This window comes from Oreochromis aureus, linkage group 22 (genome assembly GCF_013358895.1).
Source record: "Oreochromis aureus strain Israel breed Guangdong linkage group 22, ZZ_aureus, whole genome shotgun sequence".
Lineage (NCBI taxonomy): Eukaryota > Metazoa > Chordata > Actinopteri > Cichliformes > Cichlidae > Oreochromis > Oreochromis aureus.
Genome location: NC_052962.1, coordinates 502,245 through 515,871, shown reverse-complemented (window position 1 = coordinate 515,871; position 13,627 = coordinate 502,245). Strand labels below are relative to the sequence as shown.

Below are 13,627 nucleotides of genomic sequence, written 5' to 3'. Positions count from 1 at the left end.
GAAGGACACACCTGTGAGACAAACCTGCACAAAAACTAGAGGTCCAAGTCAGTAGTTAGCAGCCAGCTAGCAGCTAGAACCACCTCTGTCAGCGTGCACCCATCAGTCAAACATGCCTCTAAAAATGCAAATATTAAGCCTTAATCCAATTTCAACAGGTGAGTTATAAAGCATATAGTTAGGGCTGGACCAGGTGACCCTGAATCCTCCCTTAGTTATGCTGCAATAGACGTAGGCTGCCGGGGGATTCCCATGACGCATTGAGTTTTTCCTTTCCAGTCACCTTTCTCACTCACTATGGCTACGTTCACACTGCAGGCGAAAGCGCATCAAATCCGACTTTTCTGACCCTATGCGACCCATATCCGATCATGGTCTGACAGTGTGAACGGCACAAATCCGATATTTTCAAATCCGATCTGGGTCACTTTCGTATGTGGTACTGAATCCGATACGTATCTGATGTGTTAGAAAGCGACTGCTGTTTGAACGGTCATGTCGCATTAAATCCGTCTTTTACATCACTGACACAAGACAGACGCCAATTATCAGCGCCGGAGAAGACATCGCGAACACTTCCTGGCCATCCAGTGTAGATGTCAGTGAAACTGTTGGGAAGACAACGTGAACATTTTATTTGTACTGTATTTTCTGCAGATTCTGACAGAAATCTGTAGATTATCCTTTGAAGCACCGCTCCTCTAAAACAGCAATAAGGATCATTATTAGGTTATTTACATTATTATGTAAATAACAGAATAATTTAAAGCAAAAATTGGGAAACAAAGTCTGAAGTCTTTATATTAAGGGCCATCAGTCAAACAATATTGTTTGCTCTGGGTCTAAACAGAGCGAGTTGTGTGTGACATTTTCTTTTGAACATGCGGGCCGCTTTGAGCGTTCACACTAGAGCGCGTTTGCTGTCGTATTTTATTTGTAGTGTGAACAAGCAGACAAAAAAATCGGATTTGATCAAAAAATCGGAATTGAGCATTAAGACCTGCAGTGTGAACGTAGCCTATGTGTTAATAGACCTCTCTGCACTGTATCACACTTGTTATTAATCTCTGTCTCTCTTCCACAGCATGTCTTTATCCTGTTTTCCTTCTCTCACCCCAACCGGTCTCAGCAGATGGCCCCGCCCCTCCCTGAGCCTGGTTCTGCCGGAGGTTTCTTCCTGTTAAAAGGGAGTTTTTCCTTCCCACTGTCGCCAAAGTGCTTGCTCATAGGGGGTTATATAATTGTTGGGTTTTTCTCTGTATCTATTATTGTAGATCTACTGTGCAATATAAAGCGCCTTGAGGCGACTGTTGTTGTGATTTGGCGCTATATAAATAAAATTGAATTTAATTGAATTGAAAGTTATAAAAACATTCATCAGGTACAGTTGTTCTGAACAGGGAAATTATCTATAGAGACCTCATTTTTAATACAGTCTAATAAACCAACTCTGCAATTCAAACAGGACATCAGTCAAAATAAGCTTTATAAAAGTATTTCACAGGGGGTTCCTAACAAAGAGCATGTGGCTAATTATACCAATGTTATTTTTGAACACAAAAGGAAATCTCAAACTAAAATTCTTTCCTTTTGGTTTAAATCTTTGAAAACAAATTTTAAAAAACTAAATAAACAGTAAAAGCTAACCCAGTTTACTGTTGCAGCTCTACACAGATCTGAAGCTATCTCATTAATAAATATGTCAGCTGCCCTGTATGAGCATTCTGCTAGTGGTTAAATCAAAGTTAGCAGTGCCAACTTTATCAATAAGGAGCTCCTATTAATATTTTATTTTCAACAACAAAGGGATTTAATTAGTAGCTGATAGAGGGAGTAGCTCAAAGTTGTTCTAGTTGACCCTAAACTCGATCAGAAGCAACAGAGCTTAAAATACATTAATAAATTCAGTTCATGAGCAAGTTTCAAAACTCAATAAAAACACATTCAGTAACCACAGCTGCAGCTTAGCATGCTAAAGCTCAACAACGTTTCACTTACTGATTTCTAACTATTAAAAGTTGAGTGATATGAACAAATCTATACACCGTTATTTTTCCCTACAGTCTCTCCACACTGCAGCTTAGCATTGAGCTAACTATGCTAACTAGCCGAGCTGCTAACTCAAAGACTTCAATAACTCTGGATGACATCCACTGAAAAAGTATACCAACCAGACGCTTACCTTATCCGGACATTTAATGTGCAAAATAATTATATATTCCGTTAAAATTCCGCCTGTGAACCGTGTGCTTTTCTTTTAGGAATAAAATGAATAATGTGTGGTCTTCACACACACGTTGGGGATGTTGTTTGCTCCTGCTAGCACAACCATATCCCTCCGCCAACAACCTCCTGTTAGCGCTGCTGCTGTTACGGGACTACATTCAGACAGAGCGGAGTGATACCTGTCCGTGGGGCTCACAGCAGCTGTTTTGATATGTGGCTTATTAAATGTTTTCCTCCTCGTAACCGGATGTTTTTGCTTATCGATGATAAATACGCTCAGTTTAAGCACCACACTCTGCCAGTTTAAGTAGAGTTCAGCTTCATGTCGGCACGCTAACAGTTGTTAGCATGCTTCTTATCTTTGGCATGCTAATGCTAAGCTAATTATTAGCAACACAGAGTTAATCGGTTTGGGACTGTTTTTATTTACAGAGTCTATAAACTCTGATTAAAGACATGAACGGCGAACATCAAAGGCTCTAATGTAACAGCTCCGGAATCTAGCTAAACTTTCCAGCCCAAAATGTCAGGATGGTTTGGCGATTCCTAACACAACAACCAACAAAATGTAAAAAGAAATCAGTAAATATATTTATATGTAAATAAGATACATGTTTACTAAGTCTAGTATTTGTTGTTGTTGTTGTTGTTATTGTTTTTGGCATAAATAAAGCATTTCATAAGTGGAATTGTGTAATTTATGTTTTTTCCATTTTAAAATTCGGACTGAAGGATGTTATTCTATGTCAGCCTAAAAGGCAATATCAACATGCATCATCATCATCATTATTATTATTTTTATTATTATTATCATTATCATTATTATTATTATTATTACTAGTTTAAAAAAATCTCTCAGAACCCGATGACGCAAGCAGAGTGCGTGTGGCACGTGATGTCAGGGACCCGGAAGGAAGTTTGCACCAGTGTTGTTATAGCAGCTCCGCAGGTAAAGAGACGAAAAGCCCTCTCTGTAGCCGCTGCTCTTTGTTTATTTGTTTTTGTTTGTGGTCTCTGAGTGTCGCCATCATGAATGTGACGCTCGCGGTGAAGCAGTACATCTCCAAGATGATCGAGATCAGCGGGCCCGGGATGAAGGTGCTGCTCATGGACAAGGAGACGGTGAGGCACCGACCCAGGACTGTTAGCGGTGCTGGTGCTGAGCAGTGTTTACAGCAACGTTACTGTGTCTGATGGTGTCTGTGTGTGTGCGCGTCTGTGTGTTCAGACCAGTATAGTGAGCGTGGTGTACACTCAGTCTGAGATCCTGCAGAAGGAGGTTTACCTGTTTGAGCGGATTGACTCTCAGAACAGAGATAACATGAAGCACCTTAAAGCTATCTGCTTCTTGCGGCCCACCAAGGTACAAACCACCCTCTGAGTAACATTGTGTGTGTCTGTGTGTGAGGTAACACCATCTGCAACAGTGTGTTTGTGTGCTTGCTGCAGGAGAATGTGGAGCACCTGATCCAGGAGCTGAGGAGGCCCAAGTACAGTGTCTACTTTATCTGTAAGTTTCCACAGTGACAGGGCGGGAGTGAGAGGAGAACGGGGTTGCTGGTTTGGCACTCCTCTTCCTGGGACAGTTCAAACATAGTTCGGAAGCTAACATATGCAACTGAGTTTAGCTTTGCTGCAGAATCCTAGAGATCAGTGATCTAATCAGAAAATTCGTGATACACATGGATGAGGGCCTGCTACCAGCGAATCCTGCTGCTTTTAATGATGCCAGTCTGATTAAACACAGTGACACTGTCATCAAATGTGAGTCGTTTTCTACTTAGAGCTGTGGATTTGTCAGCTGAGCAGATATCAGAGATTTTTTCTGTGGAGTTAGGTGTGGGGCAGAAGTTTGTTTCAGTCTGTTTCATCTGAAGTTCATCACCTGACTTGTGTGTGTGTGTGTGTGTGTGTGTGTGTGTGTGTGTGTGTGTGTGTGTCTGTGTTTCAGACTTTAGCAACGTGATCAGTAAGAGTGAGATCAAGGCCTTGGCTGAGGCTGATGAACAGGAAGTGGTGGCTGAAGTCCAGGTGAGTGTCAGGACCTCAGAGAAAGCGTGGGGGTTTAATATTTCCACATTACTGATGATGTAAGATCTCTCTGTCAGTCATGGCGGTTCATTTTTAGCTGAACTTGACTGCCAAAATACATCTTAACAACACGATAACTTAACAACGTCACTATTATTACAATGATATTAGTCCAGAGTCTTTTTCTCTCTTCACCTCCTTGTTGCATGTGGAAACCTGGTTCAGTCTTTGGACAGATCATTATTTCACTGATTTAACATTTCCTCTAATAATGCAATAAATACTTGTTTATAATCAGAGTTTCAGCTGACTAGAGCTACATTCAGCTGAAAGTGTTCCTCTGTGACGGCTTCATTTGATGACATCAGTAACATGTAGCCCAACATGCTAAGTTTATGTATATGTATGTAATATGAAAGAATTCCTTGCTAGTAACATCCAGTTTGGCCTGCGTGACCATCAGTGCTACATTAGCCTCTCATCATTTCTCCAAATGTCAGGTGAGATCCTCCTGATGCTACTGATAGTCACAAATGGAGGAGGAGCTTCCTATGGCGGTTTGTGGTCGGGCCGAGCTGTTTGATCAAATTTAATTTTAATGCAGACACAGAACAAAACTGTGCCGAGAATTCATAGGATGTCTTGGAAAGCTGTCCTCCTCCCTGCGTGAGCATCACCATCACTCTGCTTCATGTTTGGTGTGAACACAGTTCATACACCTGAGTGACATCATCAAAACCAAAATAGCAGAAGTATAGCTTACTGTGTGTGTGTGTGTGTGTGTGTGTGTGTGTGTGTGTGTCTGTGTCTGCAGGAGTTCTACGGAGACTTCATCGCCGTGAATCCTCACCTCTTCTCCCTGAACCTGCAGGGAGTCACTCGGGTAAGAACCACAAGGCCCTCAGCTGTCAGAGCTCCACCCTAAAAAGCTCCACACACTGAAATCACATCACCTGTGTGTGTGTGTGTGCGCGCGTGTGTGCGCGTGTGTGTGTGTGTGCGTGTGTGTGTGTGCTTTTTAGGGGCGGAGCTGGGAACCCTCTATGTTGGCACGCTGCACTCAGGGATTGACCTCCGTCCTGCTTGCTCTGAAGAAATGTCCAATGATCCGCTACCAGTTGTCCTCAGACATGTCCAAACGTCTCGCGGAGAGCGTCAAGGTTTCCACAGCATCATCATCACACACGTCATCACTGAAAATTTCTTTTAATGCCACTACAGGTTATTTTAGCGCCGTGTGTCCTGTTGGCTGTTCGAAGATGATGCCACCTCTGTGCTGTAACCTGAGCCCTTTGGTTAAAACACTTGAGCCTCAAGCTGTTAACACTTTTACTCAAGTAGTACTCTGAGTAGTACTTTTATTCTTCAGTATTTTATTTGTTTGTTGTCAGCAAATCATCACGAAGGAGTACGAGCTGTTTGACTTCAGGAAGACTGAAGTTCCTCCTCTGCTGCTTATCCTGGACCGCAGCGACGATGCCATCACGCCGTTGCTCAATCAGGTGACTGGTCGCTGTCCTCTGTGACGTCGATGAAGAAATTAATTAAAGGAAATCATTTTACATTTTTAATAATTCTGTCATCTTTTACACTGCATCCTCTGCAGCTCATTTGTCACTTTAATTTGATGGATGTTGTGTGCCGCTACAAAATCAGCAAATCATAAATTCACTGGTTGTGTGTCTGTGTGAAGTGCATACGTGTTTATGAGCTTTCGCTGTGTTGCAGTGGACATACCAGGCCATGGTCCACGAGCTGCTTGGCCTCAACAACAACAGGATCGACCTGTCCAGAGTCCCCGGGATCAGCAAAGACCTGAGAGAGGTGGTCCTGTCAGCTGAGAATGACGAGTTCTACGCCAACGTGAGTCTCACGCAGCAGCACATCTGCTCACATCTGTCAGCATGACAACACAAACAACAGTCTGTGCTCAGCTGTAATAGGATTTAAATGAATGACAGAAACAAGCTGCACTCGTCATGTTGGTAGGTTTCTAACAGACTGTCCACGTGTTCTTTAAAAATGTGATGTTTCAGCTTCCCCTTCACTCCAAGTTACAATGGTAACTCTCACAGAGCAGAAACGTGTCCTAACAGTCACTAACCTCCTTCTCTCTTCTCCTCATTAGAACCTGTACCTGAACTTTGGAGAGATTGGGACCAACATAAAGAACCTGATGGAGGATTTCCAAAAGAAAAAGCCAAAAGGACAACAGAAGCTGGAGTCCATCTCAGACATGAAGGTCAGGCTGCAGTCAGGGCTCAGCTTGTTTTTAGATTTAAAGATTTTACTACATGAACATCGGTGCTGGAAATGTGAGTTCCTCCACAGGCCAGCATAGGCTTCAGCAGGGAGTCAGTCCCAACGCTACAGCAGAAATAATCATGTTTACAGCCTGATACACAACTGGTTTGGCCTCTATAGTTGATTTCCCCCGTCACAGCAACTGCTGGAAAATGTTGAAATGCTCCCTCTGGATTGGAGGACGGAGGTCGCCACAAGCAAGAGAGTTGAAATGATGGGGAGGTGGAGCCTGAATCGGGCCAGCGAGTTGGTGCAGTGTCAGCAGTAATGTGGGCGTTGTATTGGACTGTCGTGGTGAAGAGAGAGGTGGCCAAAGCTTTTGATTTACCAGTCCACCTACAATCCAACCCTCACCTGTGGTCATGAAATCTGAAAGGCGGCTGAAATGAGTTTCCTGTGCAGGGTTGCTGAGCTCAGCCTTACTGATCGAGTAAGGAGCTCAAACTTCCAGATGGAGTGGAGCTGCTGCTTTTGTGTGTTGAAAGGAGCCAGCTGAGGTGGTTTGGGTATCTGATTAGGATGCCTCCATGGCACCTCCCATTGGAGGTGTTCTGGGCAAATGTAACAGGGAGGAGACCCCAGGGTAGACCCAAAAACCCCTTGACTAGCCTCAGAAGGCCTCGTATCTCCCAGGAGGGAAAGTGTGAGGCGGGGAGAGGAAGTCTGTAAGAATCTGCTTACCCACCATGACTCGACTTCAGAAGAGGATGGTTGGATGGATGAAATCGAATGGATAACAACTGTAAGGCTTAAAGATTGCGTTGTTGGGGTGTGGCCCAAAAACTTGCATTCCCTAGCTTCTGATTTGGAGTCTGCTGTATTTAAGATTTTTGTTTTTACTCATCGCCCATCTGAGTCGCTGAGGTTGAAGTATTCAAAAAGTTATTCAGTCTCAGGGCCAACGGGGTGGATGAGCCGAGGTCCCTAAATCTGGTTTTATGGACAGCAGATGTGTCCGTCTGTGTACGGAAGTCAGACAGGAGAGGAGTTTTCACCCACCCGAGATGCGCTCCCTGCAGCTCTCCTGACTGCTGGTTGTTGGAATCAGATGACGTGAGCAACTGCTGGATATTGATTGGCTGACAAATGGGCCGGAATAGAACAGGAAGCAACAGCAGAGTTCCCTGGGAATGGAAGAACCATGAAAAAAGCTTTAGCGGGATCACACTCATCAGCCTGTATGCCAGGGTGATGGAGAGGAGAGTCCATGTTAGTCGAACCTTGGATTCAGGAGGAGCAATGTGCTTTTCATCCTGGTCATGGAACGCTGGATGAGCTTGTCATCCTCTCAAGCTTTTCCGTTTTTCCTTCCCACTGTCGCCAAAGTGCTTGCTCATAGGGGGTCATATGATTCTTGGGTTTTTCTCTCTATGTAATATTGTAGGGTCTACCTTACAATATAAAGCGCCCTGAGGCAACTGGTGTTTTTGTAATTTGACGCTGTGTAAATAAAATATAATTGAACTGAATGTTGGGCGTGTCCCTGGGAAGAGGGCTCTGGGCAGACCCAGGAAGGTCTGGACGTCAGTGCTTAAACTGCTGTCCCTGTAGCCTGGACCTGGATAAGGAGCAGAAAATAGATGGAATTTTATATTTATGAGATATTTTCTTGTATTTGTAGAATGTTTGAATGTGTTAATTGTGCAATGCTTTTCAAAAAATGTTAAAGATTTGTGTCCTTTGTCACCCACTGTAGGCATTTGTAGATAACTACCCCCAGTTTAAGAAGATGTCGGGGACCGTGTCCAAACATGTGACGGTGGTGGGCGAGCTGTCCCGACTAGTGTCAGAGCGGCAGCTGATGGAGGTGTCGGAGGTGGAGCAGGAGCTGGCCTGTCAGAATGACCACTCGAGCGCTCAGCAGGTACATGTCAGCTGTCTCGTTCTCCTGAGCTTTACAGGGTTTTTTGAATGTGTCATAAATGAGGGTTATTCTGGATGTGTTGTGTCGACTTCCTGTCTTCCTTTCCTGCCTGTTTGGGTCAGGTGCTATAACACAATATCTTCTTTCAGAATGTGCGGCGACTGCTGCAAAATCCACGCGTGTCTGAGCTGGACGCCGTCCGCCTCGTCATGCTCTACGCTCTGAGGTACGAGCGCCACAGCAGCAGCATCCTGTCATCTCTGATGGACGAGCTGAGCAGAAGAGGAGTGTCTGAGCGTCACCGCAGGGTAACAGACAGCTCTCCAAATGCTCGTGCTAGGATAAAGGATCTTACTTGACAAAGCTTCGGTCTACAGAGGGGCATTAGACAGGCCTGTCTGCTTTCTCCCTCGCTTTTTGTTATTTTTATCAAGCCACTAGGGGCAGCAATCTGACCAAACATAGATATTAAAGGAGTTCAAACTGAAAATAGCGACCATAAGATAAGCCTTTATGCTGAGGGTTTCCTTAGGAACTCACAAACCTCACGTATAAAGATGATCACACTTATAGATAAGTTCTCATCTATATCACACTACTGTTCTGTCTCTGAATTGTAATCTACAAAATACCACCAGCAGTCAGGTAACATCACATAAGCAGGTATAAATGTTTCCACCAGGCTCTCAGACCTGGTGCGGTTGATCCTTCATCATCCTCCACTGGACCTAGAACAAGCATTCTGTGTTCAAGTAAAAATCTCTCCTCTGCACTTCATAAGCTCCAGTATTAAGCATCATAACTGCTTTAAAAGCCTTAACATAAACACCCTCTGACAGCCTGGTGGGGTAAGTCCTTACTTATCCCATGTAAACTAACACCCATTTGGAGCAATCCAGATATATATCCAATAAAGAAAACACTACATTTTTCATCGTGGCATGAAACAGAGATAACAAATCTACAACGTGTTATACAAGATGGTTTATTTCATTTGAAGAAGTTGTAAATTTCTAGAATATCAGCAGCTGCAATAATATAGGAAAACTTTCACTACAATCAACTGAATGGAGAAATACCTACTCGGGGAACAAAATTTTGAAATGTCTGTGCCCTCAGAACAAACATGTCTAAGCTATTTCTTTAAATTGCCGAGTCAGTTTTCCTCCCAGCTGTAAGGTAGGAGCGAAATCTTTCCATCAATCCAGATCCAAACATCTGGACACAAATATGCTGAAACATCTTCACAATGACACGTCTGACTGCTTCCTGGGGGGCGGAGAACTGCTGTGTAGGAGGTGGGGGCGGGTGCTCGCTAACAGAGAGACACACCATCACACACACAGAGACACACACACCATCACACACACAGACACACACACACACAGACACACACACAGAGACACACACACCATCACACACACAGAGACACACACACACACACACACACACACACCGTCACACACACAGACACACACACACACACACACACACACACACACACACACACACACACACACACACACAGACACACACACGTCACACACACAGACACACACACACAGACACACACAGAGACACACACACCATCACACACAGAGACACACACACACACACAGACACACACACACACACACACACACACACACACACACACACACACACACACACACACACACACACACACACACACGTCACACACACAGACACACACACAGAGACACACACACCATCACACAAACAGAGACACACACACACACACAGACACACACGTCACACACACAGACACTCACACACACACAGACACACACACCGTCACACACACAGACACACACACACAGACACACACACAGAGACACACACACCATCACACACAGAGACACACACACACACACACACACACACCGTCACACACACAGACACACACACACAGACACACACACAGAGACACACACACCATCACACAAACAGAGACACACACACACACACACAGACACACACCGTCACACACACAGACACACTCACACACACACAGACACACACACCATCACACACACCATCACACACAGACACACACACACAGACACACACACAGAGACACACACACCATCACACAAACAGAGACACACACACACACACAGACACACACACCGTCACACACACAGACACACACACACACACACACAGACACACACACCGTCACACACACAGACACACACACACACACACAGACACACACACTGTCACACACACAGACACACACAGACACACACACACACACACAGACACACACACCGTCACACACACAGACACACACACACACCGTCACACACACCGTCACATGTCCAGTGTTGCTATTCTCACAGCTGTTACAATAAAGTTTAATGTCCATGTAAAAAACAGATTAACAAGGTTTAGTTGAGTTAGATGTTAGCATGAAGTTGGCTCGCTAGTTTCTATGTAAAGATGATGATTAAAATGTAGAACTCTGCTATAACCTTGGATGTAAATGAGATATGGTTAGCCTGGTACAGACAGATATGCACAGGGACGAGCGAGGCTGAGGGTTCAGCTGTTCAAGGACCCCGACAGGCAGAGACAAAAAGGCCAAGGCCAGAGAACCTCTGAGATATTCCATCGTATCCGTACCAACCATTGGAGGTCGGTACGGATACGTTGCTGTGTGGTTTGGATTACTTGCTCTGAAAAAAGGTCTGATCATAAGTCTTAATCAGCCCAGGAGTCACTGCTTTCTGAAAAATTCAAACACAGTGTCAGGTATCTGTGACGTGTGGAGGTTAAAGACGTGCTTTTTCATGCACAGTGCTGATAAAACCTGGCACGGCTGAGCATGATGGCTGAAAAGATGTTTTGTGAGAACAGTAAAGCTCATGCTTTCCCTTCTCTTCTTTCAGATGGTTCAGGCTGTGGTGGAGTATGGCGGAAAGAGAATCAGAGGAAGTGACCTCATCACACCCACAGACGCGGTCTCCATCACCAAACAGTTTTTCAAAGGACTAAAGGTACAAACAAACACATGACAGATGCTCTTCAGCACAAAAGGTTTGCGTTAAATGTCGTCATTGTTATTTGATGAATCAGGTTTAAACTGTTGATCTTTTTCCTATTGCGCCTTCATGATCTCACCTGCACTTTTAAAAATACGTTTTTTCGGTTCTGAGGGCGGTGTTTCTGTTGTGTTGTCAGGGTGTGGAGAACGTGTACACTCAGCATCAGCCTCTGCTTCACGACACGCTCGACCAGATGATCAAAGGTCGACTGAAGGACAGCCAGTTTCCTTACCTGGGAGCCAGCAGCCTCAGAGACAGGTAGCACTCACCTGAGAGACTCACAGACAGAGAGGAGATGCTGACATGATTCACACCTGTGGTTCTGTTTCAGGCCTCAGGACATCCTGGTGTTTATGATTGGTGGAGCCACATATGAAGAAGCTCTGACTGTTTACAATCTGAACCGCAGCACACCTGGAGTACGGATCGTCCTGGGAGGAAGCAACATCCACAACACCAAGAGGTCTCACACACACACACACCATGAAATATAGACCATTTGACCATGTGACTGTTATAACCTTTGTAAAAACAGAAGCCACATTCTGTGCTGTTTGGTTCGACTCCTGTTGATAAAGGTCAACCGTTCCAGTCAAACAGATGATAAAGTAAGGGCTCAGTGATCGCACAGCACTCAGTAGCCTGGTTTTCTACGTCACTCACAGTTTGTTTCCAGATGGGATTAGCTGAAAAGCTGAGATTCTTTGAGTAAAAAAGGAAAAAGAACCCATAATCGATCCCTGAGGAACTCCAAATTTCATTTTAATGAACCACAATTTAACAGGGTGCAGCGTATTTCCGTGTGTTTTTTTTAAACTTTAAAATCTTTTCCCAAACCACCATTATAATAAAGAACATGCTCTTAACTGTTAGATTCATTGACAGCGCAGCATCATGTTGTACAAACTGAGAACATCAAAAACATCCAGACTTGGTGGTTTTTGGCTTCACTTGGTATCAAAGTGGTTATTTCTTCATGTTCTGTTCACAGAATTCACAGTAAATGAACCATAAACATCTATTTCCTACAGAGACTTTGTTTTGTTGTTTTTTTTTCCGCAGTAATCCAAAAGTCTGTGGGGAAATAAAATCTTACCAGAAGTGGCAAGTCTTGCAATGTTTTCTTCACTTCGGCTGTCTTTACCTCCAACTGTGTCCCTCTGTCTTTGTCCATCAGTTTTCTGGAGGAAGTGATGTCAGCGACAGGTCACAGCAGCAGCAGCAGCAGCCGAGCACATGGAGGTGGTTTCCATAGCAGCAGGCGCTAAGCACAGAGACTCGCTCTTCTTCCTCTCCTCCAGCTCTTGTGTGATGAGCAGCATCATTCCCTCCGTCTGTGTTTGTGTATAAAAGTTTGACACTTCTGTGAACGGACATCATCATCTGTCCGTGTGATATTAGGAACACCTCTGATCAATACCTGTGACTGACAGCAGAACTGTTCAACTCTGCTGCTGCACAGCACGGCTCAGACTGGACTCCGCTTTAGTGTCGCCTTTAAGATTAAAATTAAAATTAAATATGTGAATAAAGAACATATTGTCTTTTAAAATGAAAAGATTTCAAATGTTTTCCTCTTCCTGTGTTTAAATACAGAATCCAGGACGTCTTGCTTATCCTCAGCCTCACGCTGTTACTGTTACAGCCGACTGAAATGATCTCACAGTGAGCTCAAATAATCCACAGACCTGTGGGCCACTACTGTGGCACCTCAGAGCCACTGACAGTAGGCAAAATAACATAAAAATGAGAGGCAGAAAATTCTCTGCATCATATAAAGGCGGACGGACTACAAGCTATCGTCTGACCTGGACTAACATCACTGGTCTGTACGTGCAGCCAGAGACGAGTGCTCAGAGACTGTCTGCAAACATCACACTAACAGCTTTGCTCTCAGTCAGTGTCTTTTTTTTCACCTTCAAAAGCCCCGATACGCTGTGGTCCCACTGTTTACCTTTGATGTAAATAAATGATGTAATAAAAGAAAGGAGTCTGGAACCTCATTGGACCATCAGTCATTAACGCTGCTGCTGGACTTAAATTTTGTGGAATGTCTCTTTAAAGTGTCTGTGTGGCTGGCTGTGGTTGTTTCAAGTTAAAAAGCACTAATAAATAAAAATGTTCACACAAA

The 13,627-nt window shown here is 44.2% G+C and overlaps 2 protein-coding genes across 2 annotated transcripts in view; one reads left to right on the top strand and one right to left on the bottom strand.

The window, feature by feature from the left end:
• Nucleotides 1-2,610, bottom strand: part of pogza (pogo transposable element derived with ZNF domain a) — a 34,107-nt gene extending 31,497 nt beyond the window's left edge. Inside the window, exon 1 of the mRNA XM_039605609.1 lies at nt 2,183-2,610. The gene's annotated coding sequence lies outside the window, so the exon portion shown is untranslated. The remainder of the gene's footprint in view (nt 1-2,182) is intronic.
• A 497-nt stretch (nt 2,611-3,107) lies between these two features.
• Nucleotides 3,108-13,627, top strand: vps45 (vacuolar protein sorting 45 homolog). The gene is made up of 15 exons (XM_031731595.2): nt 3,108-3,348; nt 3,455-3,589; nt 3,676-3,736; nt 4,178-4,257; nt 5,072-5,140; nt 5,280-5,417; nt 5,649-5,759; nt 5,986-6,120; nt 6,386-6,499; nt 8,258-8,425; nt 8,575-8,733; nt 11,341-11,448; nt 11,633-11,754; nt 11,828-11,959; nt 12,674-13,627. The coding sequence occupies exons 1-15, from the start codon at nt 3,256-3,258 to the stop codon at nt 12,762-12,764; spliced, it is 1,716 nt and encodes a 571-aa protein (XP_031587455.1). The 5' UTR covers nt 3,108-3,255; the 3' UTR covers nt 12,765-13,627.